The sequence below is a fragment of the Phyllostomus hastatus genome, unplaced genomic scaffold (assembly GCF_019186645.2).
Source record: "Phyllostomus hastatus isolate PE091 unplaced genomic scaffold, TTU_PhHast_1.1 phas_scaffold_93, whole genome shotgun sequence".
Taxonomy (NCBI): Eukaryota; Metazoa; Chordata; class Mammalia; order Chiroptera; family Phyllostomidae; genus Phyllostomus; species Phyllostomus hastatus.
In genome coordinates, this window is record NW_025334042.1 from 16,726,051 (window position 1) to 16,752,150 (window position 26,100).

The following is a 26,100-nucleotide window of genomic DNA, read 5'->3' on the forward strand; positions in this document are numbered from 1 at the left end:
AACAGATATGCCAGTAGGAGGAAAAAGTAATTTTATTCAGATGAGGCACTTTCAATGTATATGTTTGTGGTGTGTGTGTGTGTGCACGTATACAAGGGGCATAGTGGAGGTGGTGCAGGACAATAAATACTGTGAGGGTAAAGAAGCCCTCCCCTGAGCTGGCAGGAGGGCACGGCAGCAGTATACAGAGCCTACAGAGTACAGTCCAGGGAGGTGGGCTCAAGGCTGTCTTGGAGGCTGAGGTGTCCCCCTCAACACAAGAAGCCAAAGAAATTGGAGGAGCGGGGGGGTGGGCCCATGAGCATGGGCATCTGGTTCCTGTGGGTGATCTTGATCTGGAAGGGAAGGGGGCAGGTTCAGAGGCAGAACTTGGTGCCTTGGGGCTGGAGCAGCAGAGATTTGGGGGAAGATCTGCAGGGTTCAGGGTGGGTTGCTGGGGCCGTAGAGAAGCCGTGGTAGGACGGCCACGGGCTGAGAAATCAGGGTATAACAGGAATGGCATGCAGGGTAACTTCAGGCATTAGGAGGAAGTAGAGAAGCTATGGAATAGAGGTTTAGGATCCATGGAGCCTGACGGTTCAGTTTTTACAGACACAGGCAATACTCACTGTACAGGGCGTCTGCATCCAGGGTTCTCCGTCAATTTGCATGGGAAGGGTTTTTGTGGTGCTGTGGGAGGTCAAGGCAGATTGGAGGATTTCTTTACCAATGGAATACTAAAGCTCTGTTTCTTAGGTTGGCTTTCAGAACCCTTAGTACTGAGGAGGATCTCCTAGTACAGCCCCTCCTCCTCTGCCATGACCCTGGTGCTCTTGGCTCCCCTCCTTCCCTCAGAGCCCCTGGCCAGAGTTTTCCTTACTGAAAGGTGATCTCAGAGCACTTGGCCAGCCGATGTCCAGCATTCTTTAGCTTGGTATAGATCTGGCCCATCTCGATTGCACCCTCCAGACCTACTACTTCCAGCCGCTTGTCGCTTAGGTCTGGGGGTGGAAAGTAGTGACATAGCTTTTGCAGAAGCAGGGTGCCTCCGAAGACCATCACACCCTTAGTCCTACTCCCCCTCAGCTTCCAAAGCTGCTCCTCTCACCTGGTACACTGGTTTTCAGGATGTCAGGGTCGGTGATGACTTTAGCTGCAGAGCCTAAGGCCTGGTTGATCCCATGGGTGTCCCCATGGGGTTTCTTGGTATCACCCCAGAGATTGGAGCCACCATGTGTGCTAGGAATGTTCAGCACTGCAATGCCTTCTAGAGACAGGGTGCTCAGATCCAGCGGTTTCCCACAGATCTGAGGGTAGGAGAAAAGAGATTCTTATCTCATGATATAATCAAGGATGTGACAGCTTCCTCCACTAAATAACATTGATCGGAAAGGCCAGGATTTTAAGTTTTGCAAGGGATGGAGAGAAATAAGGACTGGTACATCTTGAAAACTTGGGAACTCAAAATTGGAGAGCTGAGAGATCAAAGTAGAGGTTCAAGAATATGGGAAGTTCTTGAGGGCACCTGTGGAGGGGGGAAACTAAGATATAACAAGCTGAAAAGGATATAGGGTTAGGTTTCATCATACCCACCTCAACTGTCAAAGACTCCTCCAGCTTTTTGCATGTTGAGAAAATGGATTCAGATGTAGCGAATTCGAAGTACCATAGCTTGTTCTTCATTCTGTATCAGTCCCAACACAAGGCCCAGTAGGAAGGGGACAAGTTACACAGTTGGCAGGAGTGAGCTAAATGACAGGGAAGGGCATCAACCTCCTGACTCCAGTCCCACGTGCAAATCTTTAGGCTGAAGAGTTTCCTAGAGGTGCCACTGCTCATCTAAGTGCTCTGGTCACACTTGGCCACAACCTATCCCTGCCACGATGTATACCCACCCCCAGCCCCACTTTCCCTCACCTGCTGTTGAACTTCTCAGGACACTTCTCTCGCATCATGTGGAATCTGTGAGCAATAGAGGCATCCTGCGGAGTGCAGGGCATGTAAAGTCAGAGGCCTGCCTCCTCTCAGCACAGAACTTTCTTTAACTCTCCCATTTGGGAGCAGTATGTTTCATGTTCTTTTCTTGTAACTCACATCACTGGACCTCACCCCAAATTTTCCTTTGTCACAGCTCCCTTAACCTCTATCTTCCCAGTCTGCCCTCTTCCAGCCTGTGCCTGCTTAATTCCCACTTCCTCCCTTTTCCCGAGCCCACTCCACTGACCACACCAATGGAGAAGTAGTTATTGATGATCTGAAAGGGGACTGGGTCACTCTTTTCTTCAGTTTGTTGGGGTATCACCTCCACAGACCATCGATCCATATGTACCACCTTACTCGTCTCTATATCCTTGAGGATCTTCCCCAAATTCTGTCCCTCATACCCTAGGGATAGGGGAGAAGACAGGTTAGCCCTGAGCCCCAGGTCCCAGAGGGACCTCTTCTTAGCTCCCAGCTCCATAAATTCTCAGAGATCGTCTGCCCTGGTTCTGTAGACCCTCCCAGCCCTTGCTACTGAAATTGCAGGGTGCTTGGGCATGGCTCCCATGAACCAATCTCCCATGGACCTTGCAGACTCTTTTCCCCACACTGTCATGGAGGACGCATGTTCCCAATGTATGTACACATCTAACAATAATGCCAAAGTTCATTTGGAACATTAGAGAAGATAGCCAGAAAAATTAAAGTGAGCGATGAATGGGGATAATTTTTCTCTCTCTTTCTCTCTCCCCCCTTCTCTCCCTGACACTTTCTCTTCTCATTCAACCAGATCGAACACAGTGTAAAGCAATAGTGTCTAAACAGTGTGATACTGGCACAGTGAATAGAATAAAAAGTAAAGAACTGAGTGCCCAGAAATAGACTCATGTACATAAAAGAATTTAGTATATGATGACATTTCAAATAAGGAAAAGATTATTCAATAAATGATGCTGGGTGCAAAAGTTACTCTTTATACCAAAATAAATTCAAGATGCATGAAAGAATTTAAATGTAAAATAAGGAAGCAAAATTTGTACTAGAAGACACAAGTGAATGTTTTAACAGTCTTTGAGTAGAAAAGTCCTTTCTAAACTATAATACAAAGAAAGGAGCCAAAACAGGGAAAGACTGATTTAACACAATTATATTAAAATTAAAAACTTTTGTATGGTTAAATAAATAACATTTTTTAAAAAGACAAAATTGCAGCACATTTAACAGATTAACTTCCTCAACATTCATAAAAGCTTACAGGGGCCCTGGCTGGTGAGGCTCAGTGGACTGAGTGCTAGCCTGCAAACCAGAGTCACTGGTTTGGTTCCCAGTCAGGGCACATGCCTGGGTTGCAGGCCAGGTCCCTAGTAGGGGGCATGCAAGAGGCAATCACACACTGATGTTTCTCTCCCTCTCTTTCTTCCTCCCTTCCCCTCTCTAAATAAATAAAATCTTTTTTAAAAGATTAAAAAAAAAAGAAAAAGAAAGGCTTACAGGGTGAAGATGGTGGTGTAGGTAAACTGGATTGTCTCCTTGCACAACCACATCAAAATTACAACTAAACTTTAGAACAACCACCACTCAGAACCATCAAAAATCAAGCTGAATGGAAGTCCTACAACTATGGAATTAAAGAAGAAACCACACTGAGACTGGTAGGAGGGGTGGAGATGTGGAACAAGCTGGTCCCACACCCACGTGTGGCAGATAAAAATCAGGAGGGATATCTTAGGAGTGAGGGGTCCCAGCCCCACACTAGGCCCCCTCAGCCCAGGGTTCCAGTGCCATGAGGATAAGTCTCCATAACTTCTGGCTGTAAAAACCAGTGAGGATGGAAGCTGTAGAAGACAGAAACTTCTGCAGTCCCAGGGAGTTCCTCTGACAGGGCCTGCACACAGATTGACTCAAACTAGTGAGTGCAGCATGGGGATAGCAGATTGAAAGGCATCAGAGACATACAGGGAGAAAATAAATTGTGCAGCATCAGAGCAAGAGCTGGGGGGCAGCTTTCTCCCACACAGAAGTGGTGGCAGAAGCCATTGTTCCTTTTCTGAGCTCCCACCCCATCCCCAGAGTTGGCAGGCAGGTGCCATATCTGACTCTCCATCAACGTGGCTCACACTGTCTACCCCACCCTGGTGGTTCTCCAAAGCCCTGACACACCCAACTTTCCAGCCCATGCACGCTGTTTCCAGTGGCTTTTTTATATGAATGGACTGTCTTGCCTCTTGCTTCTTATTTTCCTAGATTCTCTCAAACAAGCAGCATCTGACTTCAGCAAACCCCATACCTCCTGCTAACATGCCCCAGGCCTTGCACTAGAGGCAGCTAGCCTTTGTTCACAGCTTGGCCTCACCTGGGCGCCTCTAAGCCCAGCACAAGTAGCAGCCATCTGCAGATTGCTTTGTAGCTTATGCTGTGTGACTCTGGACAGAATACAATTGGTGGCTGGCCTTGGATATGCCAACAGCAATCAAGGTTCAGCTATAACAGGAGGGTGTACACAGCATACACTGTGGGCATACCTTGAATACCCAACTTGGTTAATAGGGGAGGCTGTGCCACTGAACTCTACAGGACACCTACTACATTAGGCCACTCTACCAAGCCTTGGAGATGTAGCAGCTCTACCTAACACATAGTACAAACACATGGAGGCTGCCAAAATCAGAAGACAAAGAAACAAGGCCCAAATAAAAGAGCAAAACAAACTCCAGAAAAAGAACTAAACACAATGGAAACAAGCAATCTACTAGATGCAGAGTTGAAAACACTGGTTATAAGGATAGTCAATGAACTTAGAGAGAACCTCAACAGCATTTTAAAAATCCAGTTAGAAATGAAGGATACACTAATTGAAATAAAGAACAATTTACATAGAATTAACAATAGAGTAGATAAAGCTGAGAATCAAAACAGCAATTTGGAATATAAGGAAGTAAAAAACAACCAATCAAAACAAAAACAAGAGCCCTGGCTGGTGTGGCTCAGTAGATTGAGCACTGGTCTGAGAATCCAAAGGTTGCTGGTTCGATTTCTGGTCAGAGAACATGCCTGGGTTGCAGGCCAGGCCCCTGGTTGGGGGGGGTGTGAGAGGCAACCACAGACTGATATTTCTCTCCTCCTCTTTCTCCCTCCCTTCCCCTCTTTCTAAAAATAAATAAATAAAATCTTTAAAAAAACAAAACAAGAAAAAAGAATCCCCCAAAATGAGGATAGTGTAAGGAGCCCTTGGGATGACTTCAAGTATACCAACAATCACATCATGGGGGTGCTGGAAAGAGAAGAGAAAGAGCAAGAAATTGGAAACCTAGGTACAGATTCAAAACAGTTTTCAGCTTCCAGCCAAGATGGAGGTGTAGGTAGATAAAATTTGCTTCCTTGCACAACCAAAAGGATAACAACCAATTTTAAAACAAAAACAACCAGAACTGACAGAAAATTGAACTGTATGGAAGTCCAACATCCAAGGAGTTAAAGAAGAAACGTTCATCTGGACTGGTAGGAGAGGCAGAGATGGGTGGCTGGGGTAGAGAGGATGCACAGCAAGGAGGTGGCTGGTGTACTGGGCGACCCCACATTTGTGTGCAGATAAACTGGGAGGAACAATTGAGAAGAGAGACAGACCATGCAATCCAGGGTCCAGTGCTAGCAAAAGGAAGCTTCAAAAACTTCTGGCTGTAAAAATCTGTGGGGATTGCAGCAGCAGAAGAAACTGCCAGTCTCACAGGAGAGTCCATTGGAGGGGCCCATGAAATCCTAAAACATACACAAACCCACCCAACCAGGAATAGGCACCAGGGCAACACCAGAAAGGGCACAATTTGCTTGTGGGAAGTGAGGGAAGTGACTGAAAGTGGGGTGAGAGCAGGACAAGCAGCATTGTTCCTTCTCTGACCCCTCCCCCAAATACAGCACAACAACCCAGCAAAGTGGGTTGCCCCCACCCTGGTGAATACTTAAGGCTCCACCCCTTGCAACATAACAGGTGTACCCAGACAAAGAAATATGGCTCAAATGAAAGAACAGAGCAAAACTCTAGAAAAAGAACTAAGCAATGAGGAGATAGCTAACCTATCAGATGCAGAGTTCAAAACACTAGTAAGCAAGATATTCACAGAAATGACTAAGTACAGACACAAAATAGAAGAAGAAGTGAAGGCTATACAAAATGAAATAAAGAAAAACATACAGGAGCCCTGGCTGGCATAGCTCAGTGGATTGAGCGTGGGCTGGGAACCAAAGTGTCCCAGGTTCGATTCCCAGCCAGGGTACATTCCTGGGTTGCAGGCCAGAACCCCCAGCAACCACACACTGATGTCTCTCTCTCTCTCTCTCTCTCTCTCCCTCTCCCTCTCCCTCCTTTCCCTCTCTAAAAATAAATAAATAAAATCTTTAAAAAAAAAAAAAAAGAAAAACATACAGGGAACCAACAGTGAAGGGAAGGAAACCAGGACTCAGATCAACAATTTGGAACAAAAGGAAGAAATAAACATTCAATCAGGACAGAATGAATAAGAATTTTTTTTAATTATTTATTTATTTTTAGAGAGGCAAGGCAGGGAGATAGAGAGAGAAACATCAATGTGTGGTTGCTAGGGGTTATGGCCTGCAACCCAGGCATGTACCCTAGCTGGGAATCGAACCTGCGACACTTTGATTCACAGCCCGCGCTCAATCCACTGAGCTATGCCAGCCAGGGTGAAGAAATAAGAATTTTTTTAAAAATGAGGAGAGGCTTAGGAAACTCTGGGGCAATTTTAAATGTTCCAACATCCAAATCATAGAGGTGCCAGAAGGAGAAGAGGAAGAGCAAGAAATTAAAAACTTATTTGAAAAAATCATCAAAGAAAATTTCCCCAATCTGGCAAAGGAAATAAACATACAAGCCCAGGAAGCTCAGAGAATCTGAAATAAGTTGAACCCAAAGAGGAACCAAGGCACACCATAATTAAATTACCCAAGGTCAAAGATGAAAGAATCATAAAAACAGGAAGAGAAAAGAAGAGAGTTACCTACAAAGGAGTTCCCATGAAACTATCAGCTGATTTCTCCAAAGAAACCTTGCAGGCAAGAAGGGGCTGGAAAGAAGTATTTGAAGTCATGAAAGGCAAGGACCTACATCCAACATTACTCTATCCAGCAAAGCTATCATTTAGAATGGAAGGGCAGACAAAATGCTTCTCAGATAAGGTCAAGTTAAACCAAAACCTTATTACATGAAATGTCAAAGGGACTTATCTATGAAAAAGAAGATCAAAACTGAACAGTAAAATGACAACAAAGTACATTTTACTGTATGAACAGTAAAATGACAACACAGTACATCTGTGGGGATGTACATCTTTGTACAAAGTCACAACTTTCAACAACTGAAACTAAAAAACAAAAACAACTAGAATAAGAACAGAATCACAGAAATGGAGATCACATGGAGGGTTATCAGTAGGGATGTGGAAGGGGGCAAAGGGGAAAAAGATACAGAGAATAAGAAACATAATTGGTAGGTATATATAAATAGACAGGGGGAGGTTAAGAATAGTATAGCAAATGGAGAAGCCAAAAAACTTGTATGTTCGACCTATAGACATGAACTGGGGGCAGGGGGGAATGCTGGAGGAAATGAAGGTATCATACACAGGTGGATAAAGGGGAGAAAAAATGGGCCAACTGTAATAGCATAATCAATAAAATATAATTAAAATAAATAAAATAAAATGCCAAAGGTTAAAAACAAAGAGAGATTTCTTAAAAGTAGCAAAAGAAAAGTAGTTAGTGATCTATAAGCAAGCTCCCATAAAACTGTCAGCTGATTTCTCAAAAGAAACCTTGCAGGCTAGAACGGATTGGCGAGAAATATTCAAAGTGATGAGAAGCAATGACCTGTAACTAAGATTACTCTACCCAGCAAAGCTATCATTTAGAATGGAAGGGCAGATAAAGTACTTCCAAGACAAGATAAAGCTAAAGAAGTTCACCATCACCAGACCAGTATTATATGAAATGTTAAAGGGTCTTCTTTAATAAGACCAACAATATGAACAACAAAATGGCAATAAATACTTATATCAACAACTGAGTCTAAAAAAAACCCAAAATAAACAAGCAAGCAGAACAGAAACACAATCATAGATACAGAGAATATTTTGATGGTTACCAGATGTGGGCAGGAGCAGTTAGGGTATGGTGAAAAAGGTCAAGGGATTAAGAAGCACAAATTAGTCGAAGAACATATATGCATGACCCATGGACATGGACAATGGTGTGGGGATTGCCTCAGGGAGTGGCAGGGGGTTGGGTAGATTGGGGCAAAGAGGGAAAGCTGGGACAACTGTAATAGCATAAATGATAAGATATGATTTTTTAAAAAGCTTACATCCCTGGCCAGGTGGCTCAGCTGGTTGGAGCATCGTCCCGTACACCAAAAGGTTGCAGGTTGGATCCTCAGTCAGGGCACATACCTAGATTTAGGTTTTGATCCCTGGTTGGGGCATGGATAGGAAGGCAACCGATCAATGTTTCTCTCCCAGATTGATGTTTCTCTCTCTGTCTCTCCATCTCTCTATCTGTCTGTCTGTCTCTCTCCCTTTCTTTCTAAAATCAATAAGCATATCCTCCGGTGAGGATTAAAAATAAACAAATAAATAAAAAGTGTTCTTTAAGAAACATATGTTATTAGCCCTGGCTGGTGTGGCTCAATGGATTTAGCACCAGCCTGCGAAACAAAGGGTTGCAGTTTGACTCCTCCCAGTCAGGGCACATGCCTGGGTTACAGGCCAGACCCCCAGTTGGGGGGGCCATGAGAGGCAACCACACATTAATGTTTCTAGCTCCCTTTCCCTCTGTCTAAAAATAAATAAATAAAATCTTTAAAAAGGTTATGTTATTATATTTATAAAGTCAATAGAAAAATGGGCAAATAACACAAACAAGCCAATCACAGAAGAAATACCAATAACCAATTTGCATACTAAAGATGCTCAATATTATTAATAATTAAAAGAATTGCAAATTAAAACAATTAGTAACTTTTCATTGACTATCAGATTGATCAAGTATAAAGAGATTGAGAAAACCAAGTGTTAAAGAGGCTATGGCCTTGGCTGGCGTGGCTCAGTGGATTGAGTACTGGCCTGTGAACTGAAAGGTTGCTGGTTTGATTCCCCATCAGGGCACATGCTAGGGTTGTGGGCCAGGTCCCCATTTGGGGGCTTGCAAGAAGCAGCTGAACAATGTTTCTCTCCCTCTTTTTCTCCCTCCCTTCCCCTATCTGTAAAAATAATAAATAAATAAATAAATAGATACATGAATAAATAAATAAATAAATATAGGGTGCTGTGAATAAACTGGGACTCTCATTTGCTGTTAGTTGGAGCATATATTGGTGTTTCATTTTTGGAAGGTAATTTGGCAAATTTTATCAAAATGTTATCAGGTTTTATCAAAACATATCCTTTGACGCAGCAATTCCACTTACAGGAATTTCACCTACAGAAACTAACACACACATGCACAAACATGGATGTACAAGGAAGTTTGCTGAGTTATTTCTAAAATGGCAAAAAATCTGGAAACAATCTAAATGCTGGTCAGCAGGGGAAGGTTATATAGATGATGGCAAATTTATGCCATTGAAATAATGTGCAGCCAGTGAATGCAGAATGAAATCTATATGTGCTAACATGGAAACATTTCCAAGACACATTATGCAATGAAGAACTAGAAAAATCTGGGTGATATAATCTCATTTATGTTTGTTTAAAAGTTGTGTGTGTGTGTGTGCATGTAAAAACAGAAACATTAGTGCAAATAAGAAACAGTGGTTATCTCTGGGAGTACCGAGGAGTTTGCTGAGGAGCAGGGAAGAAGAGACCTGTATGTGAAGACTTACACATTTTACTTTAAAATTTTTTTTTACTGTGAAAATGTACTGATGTATTATTTGTGTCTTTTTTTAAAGAAAATAACTGATCAAACATAAAATATTCATACTCTTTGAGCCAGCAATTTCACTTCTTGAAATCTCTCCTAGAGAAATTCGCACACCTGTGTGCAGAGACAGACATGCAACGGTGTTCACTGCATGTGGTTTGTAATAAAAAACTGAATGCTACCCAAACATCTATCAATAGGGGACTGATTAAATAAATTATGACAGGTGCTCTTCCTCCTGGGAGCACACCCATGCCTTTCTTTCTTCTCAAGCAGGAATCTCCTAAACTCTAAGGGACCCCACGAGATGTGTGACCAGGGGAGCAATGGGCAGCAGCTGCTCATCCCAGGCTAACTCCCCGAACCTGTTTCCAGAGCCCCCTTCTCTCTGACTTTCCGGTGAGCTACCAAGCAGCTCTGCCTTGGCTCACTTCTGTCACTATGACTTTTACTTCTGCAGCCCAGCGAGGCTCACTTCTTTCTTATAAAGTTTCTACAGAGTCAAAGCAGCCCCATGTAGGCTCTCTTCTGTTGCTTCTTCTATCCTACACCCTTCCTTGTTTCACTGTCCCCAGCTTTAATAAACATATTCCCCAAAAATAAATAAATAAATAAATAAATAAATAAATAGCCCTGGCAGGCATGGCTCAGTGGATTGAGTGCAGGCCTGTGAACCAAAGGGTGGCTGGTTTGATTCCCTGTCAGGGCACATGCCTGGGTTACAGGCCAGGTCCCCAGTAGGGGGTGCATGAGAGGCAACTGCACTTAATGGTTCCCTCTCTTTCTTCCTTCCTCCCTCTCTCACTAAAAATAAATAAAATAAAATCTTAAAAAAAATAATGACATATTCATGCAATGCAATGCTATTCTGTAACAAAAAGAGGAAAACTTGAATATTCTGAAATATAATGCTAATCAAGATGAATTGTTTAGTTAAAAAAAAAGAAGAAAATCATCTGTAAAATGATCTCATTGTTTAAATGCGGTTTAGAATATGTCTAGGAAAAAAACATGAAAAAATAGATTTCAAAACTTTAGGGAGTAGAGTACAGGGAACTTTCACTTTCTTGGCATGTATATCTGATACGTTTAAATTATTTTTTACCACAAGGATGTATTATTTTTGTAATCAGGAAGAAAAAGATTACGAAAATGGGTCTTCACTTCCTCACATTCCATTGATTTCAACCCACTGTAACGTGCCTTTCACCATATCACCCTGTCAAAACTCTTCTGGCAAAGACTGCCCATGATTCCTGCCAAAGCCAATAGTATATCTTTAATTCTTGTCTTAACTCATGAAACTATTCAGTTGGCTTCTAAAATAGTACTCTCTAAGTTACAGAGCACCCTCTCTGACTGCTCCTTCTTACTCTGGTGGGAAGAATAACGGCACCTCAAAGATGTCCACCTCCACAATCTGTAAATATGCTGCCTTAGATGGCAAAAGAGACTCTGCAGATGTGATTAAAATAAGAATTTTTAAATGGGGAGATTATCCTGGCTTATCTGGGTGGGCTCAGTATAATCACAGGGTCCTTATAAGTGAGAGAGAAAGGCTGGGACAGAAGTCAGAGGACAAGAGACAACAGAAGCAGAGGAACGAGAACACTGCTGGTTGCCAGGGGCGCCGCGAGCTAAGCCATGCAGACAGCCTCTAGCCACTGGAAAAGGCAAGACGAGGGATTCTCCCCCAGAGCCTCCAGAAAAGACACAGTCCTGCCAACACCTTGACTTTAGTGCAGTGGGGCCTATTTTGGACTTCTGATCCTCAGAAGTTTAAGATGATAAATTTGTGTTGTTTTAAGCTACTGTTTGTGGTGATTTGTTACAGTAGAAATAGGACACTAATACAGACTCTTCTTAATAATTCATCTTCTTCTGCCCAACCCTTATATAGGGTGTTTATCAGGATCTTCCTGTCTTTGTCCACCTTCTCTTCTTAACTCTTTCCCTGGTAACTTGTCTATTCTCAGGACGTCAGTTACTTCCCAGGAGCAGGTGACTCTTGAACCAGTATCTTCAGCCTGGCTTTTCTCCTAAATTCTTAACATTGATTTCTAACTACCTACCACATATCTCCATCTGGGTGCTCCACTGACACCTCAATTCAGCATGTCTAAAAATGAATCTTTCTCCCTTAAACTGGTCCACCTCCTGCATCCCATATCTTAATAAATGGCATCCCCTCTTCCCAGTCCACAAACCTAGGAAATGTCACTAACTTGTCTTCACCTCCTCCACCATAATCCATTAGTTACCAAATATTGTGGCTTTCACTTCATGAACACCACTGCTGTGGCCTTGGCTTTTGCGTTCATCATCTCCTAGCTAGACTATCATGGTACAGGTAATGTCCTGTCCCATTTCCTTCCTCCAACCCATCCTCCACAGAACTCCCACATTCCTTCCACCTTCCCCTCTGCACATCTTAGGATTTTTTTTCAATATCAAATTTTCATTAGTGCTGTATTTATATCCTTATTTTCATGATTCAGATTGCATAAGCAGAAACTGCCTGTGAGAGTCTCATTTGCAGAACACACAGTGAAAACTCAAAACACATGCTTTCAAAGTGTCTAATATTGTCAATGAAAAACAGAGTCAGATGCTGAGGATTTAAAAACTGGCCAGAATAATTGGTCATATGTTTATACACAAGATTTAAATTGTAATATGTATTCAGAGATATTTCTACTTTCTGGAATAATACTTTATATAGAGAGAAATTTTATTATATATAGACAGTGTAATATTTTATATATGTCTTTCATAAGTTTAAGAGTTCCTCACAGTTCAGGAATTGCACATTCAAATTCCTCAGTGGTTAGAAAGGTAAAGTGAATGAGTAGATAGTAGTAGCCCAGGGGATTGTGGTGAATTAAAGAATGTATAACTCAGTTCTTAGAAATAACCGGTCAAAAAACATTAAATCACTGCAAGGCAAACAATACAAATCACTCCTGTGGGCCATCAGCTTTCACACTCTAGCAGGATAAAGTCAAAACTCTGCAGCACGGCATCACAACCCTCCATAGTCTGGAGTCTACTTGACTCAGCCTTCCCTGTCCCTACTGCCCACTCTGCACCCTGTATGCCAGTCACAGTGAATGACTCACACTTTCCCTAAGGCACCACCTCGTTGTTCGGAGGCTCCAATGACTTTACACAGTTTCTTCCACCTAAAATGTTTTCCTCTCCCCTTAGCAGACCCCTGTTCTATAACCTCCTGCCACATCTCAGAGCTGGACTCTGAATCCAACAGCCTGCCATTCCTGGACACCTGAGACTCAACCTGCCCCATGCTGACCTCTTTACCTACCAATGCTATCCCTTCGACTCTTTCTTTTTGAAGAAAGTAAAAGATTAGTAGTGGGAGTGCAGTTAGAAGACTGTTGCAATAAACTGGGGAAGAAATTATGATGAATGACTAAGTGACCTGATTAATTGGTTGAATGAATGAAGGAATCATGGCCAAGCTCCCCACTACCTCTATCACTCAGCATCTAGCTTAGCTCTTATACAACCTTTCTTATTCCCACATTGTCCTCCCTCCATCCCCATATTCCCTGGTGCTCTGAGCCCTCAGAGTTGGTTAGGAGAAATAGAAGGCTATTTTCAGGTTTATAAGAAGAGGACCATCACTCTTTACCCTTCTAAGTTTAGACTGTTGTCCTTGTTTCTTCCAAAGTTCTCTTCCTTTGGGACAATCCACTCTGGTACCCATCCATCAGTGCCTCTTCTTCCCCAACTTTGTCTGTACCCCAGATGCCTAGATACTTTCTAGGCGTGTCTTTTCCTTCCAACCCAACTCCACCCATCTCCCAGGAAAACATTTCTAATAATTTACCTCCACCCCATCTGAGGCATCGAGCGAGGTCATTTCCAGTGCCCAGGGGCAACACGGCAACAGGAGGCACAACAGGCAAGTTGGCTTTGTCTGGGGAGACAATAGGGAGATGGATGGGAGGGAGTTAGCTCTGGAAGGCCACTGCCCAAGTGCTCTGCCCGGGGTTCTCTCTGCACTGACCAATGGTCTCTAGGATCCAGCCTACTGTGCCATCTCCACCACACACCAAAATCCGGTAATCAGGAATTTCTCTGAAGAATCTAAGGCTGAGACAAAAGGCAAGAGGGAAAATGAGGAAGGGTAACAGGAACTAGGCTGCTCAACTCCCGAGCAGGCAGATTATTCCTTTCCTGCACTTTCCTTATAACCTCTGTCAAAACATGTATTTCTATTAAGGGCAGAGAAACAGTACAACAGGGAAAGTTATAGGTGCTCCTCAGTGGTTAGGGAGAGATTGGTATCTCCATCTTTTGAGAGCAGAATAATAATGAGCCAGAGCACTCAGAAGTGAGAATACTCAGTGACCTTAGAAAAACTAGCATTCTGAATTCTGGTTTTTTGGGGTCCCCTGGCCCTCCCCTCCCCACATGCACTCTTCTCTGCTCTCTCTGAACACCTAAAGACAGGCAGACACACACAAACACTCTGATACAGCTCCTGACCTTCACTCACCCGGGCTCAGGCCCATCCTTTAGGAGGTTGAACACCTGTCGAGGGTTTAGCAGATACTGGAATTTCCAAAGCACCCTGTGTGAGGGAAAAAGGAAAGCTCATGGCAGGGGATGGAATTTCTGTACCCCACCCTGTTGATTTCCTCCTCAAGGCATATCCCCTCTATATACACAGATTCCCAGTCTCTGTTGGTCCTCTCCTCCGATATTAGGAGACTCAGTATTATGTCTTCTCACCTCTCTCCCTGCTTCCCGCCACTCTTAGGGTTGACGAAGACCAGAAGTGGGTGGGTGTTAGCAACAGGGTCAATCTGCATGGGGGAAGAAAATAAGGATAAGGAACGCCAGATTTTATTAGAGTTCAGATGGACCCTGGAGATGGGAACAGATGGTTGTCATTTCCTCAAGATACTCTTCCCCTCCTCTACCAGGATGGGGCATCTGTAGAGAGGCACAGTTCCCCAGGTTTTCCGCTTCATCCCCCACAAGAGGGCTCCAGTGAAGGAAAATGGCTCCCGCCAGGAAACCCAAGCCTCTCAGCCTTGTACCCGCAGAGCCTCAGACGTGCTCAAATTTACATCATCCACGATCTTCTGGCTTGTTTTGCTAGTTTTATGCTCTTGTCCAGAAGCCTAGGAAGGGAAGCAAAGGGAAGGAAAATAGGATTGTGTGGGAATCCCTAAACAGATGAGGGTCTGACTTAAATCCTAAAAGGATAATAAGCTCTCTGCTCTCAGTGGCATTGTGTGTGTGTGTGTGTATTTTCAAAGCGGGGAAGCACTCTTGTTCCCTCCCAGCCACTGCCCACAGGTCTCACCAGGACACTGGGGTAGATGGAAGATGGGGGCAGAATGTGGTCCCGGAGCAGCCCACAGTCACACTCATGGCCCATGGCCTGCAGGCAGTCATCGTGAATCTGAAAGATGAGGTTGGCATGGAGAGTTCCTGGAGGGAATCCTGTCAGCTCTCAACTTGGGGTTCTGGTACTGGAAAGAGAGCTTTTGGGAGCAGGGGCAACTGTGGCTGTAAGAGATACACTGGCCCGAAGGCGAGAAGACTTAGAGAAGCCTAGCAGAGGGGAGGACAGAGAGGGCAGCTTAAGCAGGGGTGCCAAAGCACAGCCTGCAGATAGCTCCTAAACTGACCTCTAGGTGGCACCACACACAATGTAGCCCGACTAGACCATGGTAGGTTCGGATTTTTTTCTGACAGCGGTCACATCTTCCTGACAAACATCCTCCTCGCACCCACACATGTGACTGGACCTTGAGGAGAAAGGTAATCTCTGTCTGAGAGGGTCTGAGCAAGGACTGAGGAGGGGCTGAGGATAGCCAAGGGCCAAGGGCCAAGGGCCAGGCTCCGGGTGGTGATGGGATAGGCACGGGGTCACTCACACCAATGTCCTTCCGAGACTTGGCATAGGTGCTGACTTCACAAGGCAGGGCCTTCATGGCGCACTGGTCGTGAACGGTGTACTTACAGACTGGGCGAGGGGGAAGAAGGTCAGAGCCTTAGCTGCAGCCCCTCCCTCTATTTCCTCCCTACCTGGGGGTACGGTGGGACCACTCACTGAAACAAGACATATAATCCCTTGCTGTGAGGGTCTGGGAGAGAATTAAAGTTGGGGGTGGGGGCTCTTCTGCTGAAAAGAGCAATTGCTACTGCATGCCTACCCCTACTCCATCCGTGTGCCAGTAACTGGGTGGGACGATGCCAAGGGGGCCCAGGTGTAACAACGATGATAACAACTCATTTTTATTGCAGTGTTAATAGCAGGTGCATGCACTGGGTGAAGCACTTTTCTTGCATAAACTTATTTAATGCTCACAATTACCTCCTTTTCAGTTGAGGAAATGAAGGCTTAACTAGGTCACATAATTGGTCAGTGGCAGAGTCAGGATTCAAACCTAGGTCTCACTGAGTTCAGAGTGCCATGCTTCTGCAGATAGCTGGGCTGCCCCTCTGCCCCCGCACTCCCAGGCCCCATTACTCACGGTTACAGCACAGCCCCTGTTTGCCAAGACCAATGCTTGACTCGCACAGGTTGCAGTAGACTGGTCGGGGGAACCTCTTGGGTCTCCACATGTGCTGCCCATTGTCCTTCAGGGTCTAGGAGGGCACAGCAGATGCTGGGGAGTGTCTAAGCCCTTAGAGGGCTAACCTCTGGCAAGCATGACCTACGGCAGCTGCCTTAACCATCCTCACGAGTCACTCCTACTCACCATCTCCAGACCCAGCAGCACTAGGAGTGGCACAGTAGTGGCCCCAGCCCGGAGCCACTCGGCTAGCGAAACAGAGCCACTGCCATCATAGTCAATCTCTTTCATCATTTCCTGAAGAATCTGAGCAGAGAATGGGGGGACTTTTGGCATGAGTGGCCCCTCAAATCTGACACCTCTCCACAGCCCCCAGGACACCAAGCCCAGCCATCCTAGCCAAGGGAACCAGGCTGCCTGTCATAAATGGGGTAAAGTAGGTGCAGGACTTACCAGGGAAACAGTACAAGAAGGGACATGAAGGAAGAGCTGCCTTACCGGCCTCAGCTCAGACACATCCCAATCCAGGTATTCAGCCACTCGCATCATCTGTATGATAATTTTGTCCACTTCCTGGGGGCCAAGAGAGTAAGAGCCACAGCCATATCCCACCTCACTACCACCATTCAAACCATTCTCTAGATACCAGGGTTCTGGGTTCCACCCCCAGACCTGCCACTCATTCCCAGGTGCTTGTGCTGAGTAAAGGAGTATCTATGTGCGAATACTATTTGCAAGGCAGCCCCCAATTCATGTCTCCAGCCTCCTCTTTTAGGGGTCAAGAGCTTGGAACGTACTCCCAAATTTAGTCCTAGAGGACTCAACTTCTCCCTCTAGTTTCCTCTGTTTCTTAAGATCCTGGAAAAGTTGGGACAGGAGAGCACAGACAAATGGACACATACTCCCTTGCCCAGCATACAGGTCCCCCAACTCACTGAGCTGTCCAGGATCCCATTTCTGTCCATGTCGTACAGCTTGAAGGTGACTGTGGGGTGTTTTAGGGGGGCCAGGGTCAGTTTGTGAGGGATACCCAAAGAATCCATAACAGAATACAGGGGAAACAAAAAGATAGGGAGAAACCTTTCGGAAGGAGAGCTCAGGGCTTGGGGCTGGGGCTGAAAAAGGAGATAAAAAGGGAGGGGAAACAGGCCTGGATTCTAACCTGATAGGGGAGATAGTACACACCTTCCACATCCCAAGAACACCCCAGGCCACCTACATGAAAATGTATAAGACGTAGGAACTTGGGTGGCTATGATGGATGGTAGTAGGTGTAAGGAATCTGGGGGAACAGAGGAAATGGGCCCATTCTTTGGCCCCTCCATAGCTTTATCAGGCTTTAGGAATCCTGAAAAAATGAGGGAAGGAGGGCTGGGGAATACCCTCTCTCCCTTCACCTTTCCTCCCCTCTCCCAGTCCAGAATGGCCACTCACATTCCAGCTTGTCTTCTGGCCGGCCACCCTCCAGAAGGGAAAAGTAGCAGGAGACATCACTAAGACATACCATATCTGGTTACAAAAAGTACAGCAGATTTGAGGTTAGGCTTCCCTCCACTCTGGCTCTTGTGTTTTTCTTTATTTATCCCAACCCTTCCCTTTAACTTTGCTTCCTCCAACTCTCAGACAAGCTGGGCCAACCTCTACCTCTTGCCCCCAACCCTGACCCCAACATGTGACTCGATTCAGCTCTTAGCCCAAACCCACACTAATCTGACTCTTCTTCAGGAGGCCTAGCCCATTCCCACCTATATGACCATACCTTTTTTTGCAGTCTCTTCTAAGGAGTAACTAGTCTGGAAGGACTGAAACAGTGCCCGGCTTAGGTGACTGGGAACATCATCCACTTCCAGATAGATTTTCAGGAATTGCCGGAATCCCTCATAGCCAATGGCCTACAATGAGAGCAACCGTTACCCCGGGGAGTCTGCAGGATGGGAGTTGGGGGTTGAACATGAGGAGTGGTGGGTACAGAGACAGTCAGTGCAGAGCTGAGAAGCATCCAAGGCAGGAGTATGGTTTCTTGGGTTGAGTCCTGAATTAATAGAATATCTTGCTTTGTCCTAAATCTATAGCTGCAGTAACAATGGATGTTGGGGTATCTCGAGGGAGGAGAGCAAGGGATGGGCCCAGAATAATCCCTGGAATTTGGGGATTCCAATGGAGTAGCAAAAACAAAGATGGGAGGAGTTGGTTCAGGAAAAGATTTCCTAGCTGCCACTCACATCTTCTTGGAGATATTTAGCCATTTCACCATCCTCAAAGAGCTTTAGGACATCACTGACCTTCTTAGTGGAGTCTAGGTGTGAAGAGAGTGAAAGAAGAGCATTAGTCTGGTTTGGATCGCTCTGCCCTCTGCCAGTGTCCCACCCAGACATCCAACAGGAAAAAAGATTCAAGGGGCAAAGAAAGAAGAAATTCCAAAATACATAGAAATACAGAAGAGAAAAGCATTTCAGATCCTCCAAAGTGGTGCCCTCTTTACTTTCTTCTCTGAGACTTGGAGAAGGCAGTCAAAGTTCAGAGAAGGTGGATGGAGAGCTGAGACCCCTGGCATCTCCCCATCTCCCTCTCCTCCTTTTCCCAGTTGTGGGCATATCTTAGGAGTTGACTGGGACATAGCCTCTGGGAAAACTGGGGAAGGGGGTGGGGGAGAATGAGAAGGAAGAGGAGTGGTTCTCTGGGGTAAGATCTTCAGAAGTAAAGGACTGAGAGAAAGACTCACATTCCATGTATTTTTGCAGCTGGGCAAAATCATTGGGGCTTATTAGGCCCGCCTCCTTGGCCATCTTTTCTTTTTCCTTAAGGATGGCCACAAAGGTAGCTTGGAGGTAGTACTTTTGGTGCCTGGACCTCCACTTCCCAGGGAGGGTCTGGAAGAGGACAAGATCATGGGCCTGAAAAGCCAGCAGAGTCTCTTTGGTCCTGTCTACTCAGTTAATTCTCCACTTCCACTATTATTTTTGTTTTTTCCTTTTCTCTGATTCTCTCCCTTTCCTTGTGCCCCTCTCCATATGTCTCTCTCTCTCTCCCTGACAGAATCTGTCCTCGGTTTCTGAATCATCTTTCTCTTCTCCATTTTGGAATCCTTCTCCAGGTCTCTGATTCCCACCCCGCCCCCCACCCCAATCTGTCTAAATTCATCTCTGACCACCCTCACCTTCCCGCTCCCACCCATGCTTTCCCAGTGTATGTCTTCCCGAGTGTGGCTCTCGCCTGCTTCTACCTTTTCTCCCCCACCCCATTCTCTTCAGTCTCTCCCGGGCCTGAGCTCTCTCCCATCACGGATCCCACAGTACCCGCCCTCTGGCCCTCCGTGTGGTCTTCACTCCGCTGCCATCACGCCTTCCGGGCCACGACCCCATTTTGCTCCGCCTCCAGCCTCGGTCCCCAGCCCCGCTCCACCACCCACACCCAGCAACGACCTCTAGCGCTTCTGACGCGCGGGACACAGAACCAACTCTGGCGGGGTCTCCGGCCCGGCTTCGCCTCGCCTTGCCTCGCCTCGCCCGCTGGGGAAGGGCAGGGAGCCAGGCTCCGGAGATTGGGAGGAGGTAGGAGAAGACTGAGCACCTGCCTGGCTTCCCAGTTCCAGGAGGGTTGAGCTGAATGCGGGAGTGTCAGATTCTGGGGTCTTGCTTTTGTCCTGTTAGGTTAGCTAGCAGTGTTTAGGGAGCCCCTACTTTTGGCTATGGGGCCCAGAGACCAAATAAGGGTCATCACGTGGATCATGCTGACCGCTGGCCCCAGGGCTAAGTAGTAGAGGGCAACTTGCCTTGAGGATTAAAAAACAGCAATAACATTGCCTCTGGGCCTTTTGGCTAAGATCAAGTGCAAAAAACAGCAATAACAATATCTCACATTAATATAGCACAGCACAGTATAGCACCATTTGGGACTCAAACAGAACTAGGGTTAGTCATATCTGGGTTCCATGCTCAGCTCTGAGACTTGGGCAAATTACACCTGTAAAAACGGGAGAATGATACCTTTTTTTCACAGTTGTGAGGATTGTCAAATAATGTATAAAAAGTACCTAGCATATAGAAGGCTTATAAGAAATGGTAGCTATTACTGTATTAACATTAAAATCAAATTCTACAAGGTAAAAAAAAAAAATATTGGGATAGCCATGCTACAGATGCAGAAACTAGAGCTCCAAGAGGTTGGGACTTCCCAAGGCAGGTGACAAATGGAGGAACCAAAGCTTCAGCCTAAGAACTGTGTGGCAGGGGCCCCTGCTTGTCTTTCTATCCTCTTCTTCCACTCTCCCCTTCACATACTGCCTTTCGGTCTCGCTGCCCTCCTTTCTGTTCCTCAAGCATACCGAATTCTCTGCTCGGGGCCATGAGATGTACTTACTGCTCTATCTGCCTGGAACGCACTTCCACACTCGCGGCAGGGCTGACTTCTCACCTAAGCTGAAATGTCAGCTCCTCCAAGAGACCTTCCCCAACCATTGCATCCTGAAGTAGCCCCCTCCTTTGCACAGCACCTCCCTTTGTTTCTTTCATAGAACTTATCACAACTGGAAATTATCTTGTTCATTGATTTTCTTCTTTAATCATTTTTCAATCACAGTTGATCTCCGTATTAGCTACAGGTGGCAACCCAATGACTAGACCTTATATAACTAAGTGATCTTCCTGAGAAATCTCACACCTACTTTCTTCTTTGCTTACTGTTTGCCTTCTCTTACCAAAATGTAAGTTCCACCAGGGCAGGAACTTAATCTTATTAACCTCTCTGTGCCCAATACCTGAAACAGTGTTCAGCATTTGGTAGGTGCTCCATATTGGTTGTAGAAATAGTTGTGTAAAGTTAGGGAATCACATTTTGGGACTATTAATATAAATGTGGTTAAATAGGATGCCAGAGTGTCCATTCTATCAGGGGAATCCATAAGACGATTTGGAGCACATACAGTAGGTACTAAATAAATATTTGTTAAATGAATGAATGATGCTAAAAAGCACTTATTATTGTACTCAATCAAGAGCTCTGACCTTCTGCCTCCTTTCTACCCACTTATTTAGGGCTTTTTGGATTAGGTTCAAGGAGGCAGTTAGGACCTATGAAAACTTCCTTTCTGATGGTGCAAGAATCTACTCTGAAGCCTCTGCCCTTCGGACAGCTTTGCCGCCAACCTCTACGTGGTATACTGTTCCTCTTCTGGGGGCTCTCTGGGAACACTCAGAAATGGGTTCTGGGACTGATCTTCTGGAGAAAGGGCTCCACCCATCAGGCCTTTTTCCATGACCATAATCCAACTTCTACTGCCCGAAGAGCTAATGAATACATAATAGTTTTATGGCTAATGGGGCCTATATGGCTTAATTAGTTGCTCTGATTACCCTTGGAGAGTCTTAGATGGTTCCAAGGTTCTAGGAAATGGAATCTGAGTGAGAAAGAGACAGGGAGAGAGCAAACAAGGGACAATAGGATACGATAGTTCTCTCTTTTCAAAATAACCCTTCCTAGCTACCCCCCCCTGCCCCCCGCAGGTCTTAAATGTAGTATACAGTTGAGGTTAAGAGAGCAAACTTTTGAATTAGATAAGCATGGATTAGAATCCTAGCTCTTGGGTGAATTATTTCATCTCCTTGAACCTCTTTCCTCATTTGTAAAATGGGTACTTGGAAATCAGTCACAATGTGGGGATTAAATAAGACACTACATGCAACATACTTAGCAAACTTCACGACACAGAAAAACTCTATAAATTCTAGCAATTATTATTATTACTATTATTTTATTATAATACAAGTGGGGTACCTAGAGAAACACACATGTGGAGATTAGAAAAAATGATGTCTTTGACCCAGGAAGGTATAAATTCTAGAGACTTCCAACAGCAGCGAAGCCCAGTTGCACACCTCCCCTGTCAGGCACGGACATGTTAGTATCAGGATCCTGCTTTTTACCTGTGGGAGGGTGAGGAGGTAGCTAGAAACTATACTGTCAGGGTCTAGGGATACCCCTGGGCTGAGACCTTGGATATAAGGGTTCCTGGGATCTTTTCAGTTATTCTCCTGTTGCTGAAAGACAGCAAACTGCAGGATCCTGGGAGACTAATGACCTGTAACAAGTCCAGTTTTGTCCTCCTGCTCCATCCCAACCCTGCGTCTATAACCTGGGCTAGTCCAGGCGACTGCCAGGGCTGGGAGGGTGGGGTCTGCTGCCTGCCGCCAGCTACTGGTGACTCACCCTTGCCTTCCCTCCTTTGGTTTCCCTGCCTGCCTCTTCTCACTTGGGGTGAGAAAGTTAGAAGTTGACTTCAGAAGTTGACGTGGAGGCACAGAATCCTAGGAGATCCTCAGAATTGAGAAGAAACTGAGGCCCAAAGACAAAACAACCCTCTCAGGGTTACACCCAGATTCTACACATCCTGTCCTTTTCGTTCATTCCATTAAATCTTAGTGCCTTTGGTTTTCTAGATCTTATTTTAAATACTAAATACTGAAATTGCTGGTAAACAAAAGATAAATATAATTTCCAAAGCCAGTGCTAACCTTTCAAATCTCCCTTTTCACTTCTACACTAATTGCTCACATTTCAAGTCCCATAAATTTACCATTCCTCAAGAATCAGCTATGCCCCCAGAATATGCAGACTAACCCAGCAAGGAACCCGGGGACCAGACGCTTGTTCTGGAGGCCCAGGACTGACTTCTGAAGTCCTTTACCACCCCAGGACCTGACTCCCTCCTCTTTCCCAGGAGGGTCTACTCTTCCCTGCTCATCCCTGCACCTAGTTAGTGGCCCCTGAGAGGGAAACGTTTGGCTTGTTGGCTAGATGCCTCAAAATTCGTTAAATCTCCACAAACCTCACAGATGGCAGTGTTGCCTGATTCAGGGGGTGGTGTTTGTGTGGGTGGGTGGTGGGTGGCGGGGGCCGGGGGCGGGGTGTCATTGTGTAGTACAGGAGGAAGTTCTGATGTTGGCATAGTTGGGGATGATGTGGGCTCAGTCGTTCTGAGGGTGAGGAGATGCCCAATAATATTTGCATTTCTTCCTCTATTTCAATGTGAAAAACGGGATTCAGACCCAGGCAGTTTCAGAAACTTCCCCGTGACAGGTGTGGAAAAGATACATTTGGGAAGTTGGGGACCAAGAGGCCAAACAAGAACCCTTCTCCACCCATGCAGCACTGTAGAGGTTCCAAAACGGACTTAACTCGGACTCTGGTGCCTGAGAGCCGAGCTTCACCCTCCCTCCAAGAGAGCGAGAGGGATGAAGGGGAAGGTTCGGAGGGAACGCTGCCCACAGGGCTCCGGGCTCCGGCCCAGCCCTCCCCCTGCCCCCGCGTCCTGGCGCTAACCCTGCTAGCTACCCGCTCCAGCAGTCGCGCTTCCTCCTTCTCTTCCCCGCAGCCCTACCCCAGCCGGAGGGGCGTCCCCTCCTGCGGCCCCCGCCCCTGCTGCTCGGATAGGGCGGGCCGCAGGGTCTTGCGGGGTCCCTACCTTGCCTGCGGAGGGCGCGCGGTCGGAGCCGGAGCGCGGCACTGGAGCTGGAGCGCGAGCTGGGATGGAGGGGACGGGCCAGGCAGACACAGGCGCCGCGGGGCCGCCCCTCTCCTGACGACACAGCCGCCCGTCCCCCGCCCCGGCCGGCCCGCCCGCGCACGCGACACCCCCAACTCCGGGATGCCAATCTGCAGAGGTGCAGGTTTCCCGTTCACCAAACCTTATTTACCCCCTCTCCCGAATATCTCCAGAGCTCTGGGCTGTGCCTCTTTCTCCACATCCTGCGCTTCTCATCTTCTTCCCGCCCTGAGGCCAACTGTTTGTTTTCTCTTCCTTACAATCACATTCAGCCTTTCCCTTCATTCCAACCCTGGGAGACCAAGACGGGGAGCGGGGCCGCCTATGGTACAGCTTGGCAGCTGCCCACCCAGCCAGTCTCACCCTCTCCTAATTGATGCTATCCAGAAACTTTCCTTCCCAACTTCTTTCCATCCACTCTTGGCTAAATTCATACTCAGGCCATCCCACAGCAGCAAGGCTGGAGTTCCAGACTCCACACCCTGAGACCCAAACACTCACCCCACAAGCACTATGGGCTCCACACCTTTGACAGTACTTGAGCGAACCTACCCACCTTTGCCTCCAGGTTCCTCACCTTGGTAAAACCAAGACCCCAGACATTTCACACTTGTTTTCCCAAGTTTAAGGACACCTCCTTCTCTCAAAACTCAGATTATCCCCTTGATTCTGGGGTGGAGGTACAAAGAGCACTCTGGTCTGTGTCCACCTACCTGTTCTTCATGCTCTAACCCTCCCACTTTACCTGCTAGCCTTGGCGGATGGTATAGAAGGCCTCAGTCAAAAGGAGGGGTGAAAAGAGATCCTTTCAGCTTCTCCTGTCTGGAGTCTGTTCTGAAGTTGTTAAGACTCTGGGGGCAGCATGGTAGCAAAGCTGGTAGAGCAAGGGAGAGAGACAGAGGCCTAGGGACTTACTGGTAGGAACTGGGGACCCTGGCATCCTGCTCCCTAGCCCTGCCCCACCCAAACCCCCTCCTGCCCTTCACTGAAGTAGCGCACCAAAACAAAGGCTTGAGTTCCTGGAATCTTCCCTTTTACACCTGGTGGTGGAAGAAAGGGGGAAGAGAAAGCTCTGACTGGAAGGGTACATGTGCATGTCCTATGTACATCGTGTGTGTGTACACACATACTGTAATGTGCACCCACATTTTAGTACTAATTCCCATGTATAATGTGCACCCTTATTTTTCCCTCACAAATTTAGGCAAAAAAGTGTGCATTATACATGGCCAAATACGGGGTGAATATACACACACTTATAATGTATACATACTTTGGTGGGGGCTGAAGAGGAGGCATGAATGTATGAGGACCTCTAGTGGAAACAGAAGAGTCCAAGCAGTTTTTGATCATTTCAAGACAGGCTCGTTGGAAGAGACTCCTCCATTTTTATCAGAAATATAGCTGCTGCATAATGGGGTTTGGGAGTACTGTTGTTGCACCTGAACTGAAGATCTGAGGTAGGGGTTGGAGAGGGTTTGTCTCTCTTCTCCTAAGTCCCCTCCAATCTTAAAAAGACACGGGCCCTGCCACTTCTCATCTTTCATCCCCCCTTCCTAAAATATGACCTCCTTAGTCACAAGGAATCATACATTTTTTTGAAGGCTTATTTTGCACCAGGTCCTGTACTTAGTCATAAGCAGACCTATTTTGTTCCAGGTCCTATACTTAGTTCTGCAAGACAGCCAAAGACATAGCCTCACTTAGGGGCCACAACAAAGAGTGGCTTTGGTGTGTGCATGCGCACGCGTGCATAAAGGGCCTTCCAAGTCTAAGCCATCCTAAACAAACATACAATATGTTAAGAACAAGTTCCCTAGCCCCTATTCCAATCAGTTTCCGCCCCATGAACCTCTCATCTAGAAATACTGGAACAATACTAATCCTCAAAGCACTCAGCTTTCCTTGCAAATAACACTTGCAATGATACAACCTATGTATGATCTGTGTTTCTCCATCATTCTCAGATATGTCCCGACGTGAAATTAAAGAGTTCCCTTTTAAGACGTTATTTGATACTTCAAAGTAAGACATGAGGTGATCTCTCTAATAAGGAATAAGATGGAATCAGTCATACTCTAAGCTTCTTTGTGTCTTCTTTAGGATCTGTGCCCC

General features: G+C 46.0%; 1 protein-coding gene across 2 annotated transcripts; it reads right to left on the reverse strand.

Moving 5' to 3' along the window:
* Positions 1-8: 8 nt before the first annotated feature.
* On the reverse strand, positions 9-24,034 carry DGKA (diacylglycerol kinase alpha). 2 transcript variants are annotated; one of them, XM_045829357.1, is made up of 24 exons: positions 23,905-24,034; positions 19,168-19,315; positions 18,668-18,741; positions 18,205-18,337; positions 17,880-17,954; positions 17,381-17,430; positions 16,944-17,018; positions 16,632-16,751; positions 16,404-16,518; positions 15,804-15,892; positions 15,555-15,674; positions 15,227-15,325; positions 14,958-15,041; positions 14,647-14,720; positions 14,411-14,485; positions 13,919-14,004; positions 13,739-13,828; positions 2,204-2,364; positions 1,897-1,961; positions 1,573-1,663; positions 1,088-1,286; positions 860-980; positions 609-669; positions 9-335 (listed from the first exon to the last, which is right to left on the reverse strand). In XM_045829357.1, exons 2-24 carry the CDS (start codon positions 19,229-19,231, stop codon positions 252-254), a joined length of 2,205 nt encoding a protein of 734 aa, XP_045685313.1. In that variant the 5' UTR covers positions 19,232-19,315; positions 23,905-24,034; the 3' UTR covers positions 9-251. The 2 variants fall into 2 exon arrangements, with proteins under 2 accessions (XP_045685313.1, XP_045685312.1); XM_045829356.1 differs by lacking the exon at positions 23,905-24,034 and adding an exon at positions 19,742-19,833.
* Positions 24,035-26,100: the final 2,066 nt, after the last annotated feature.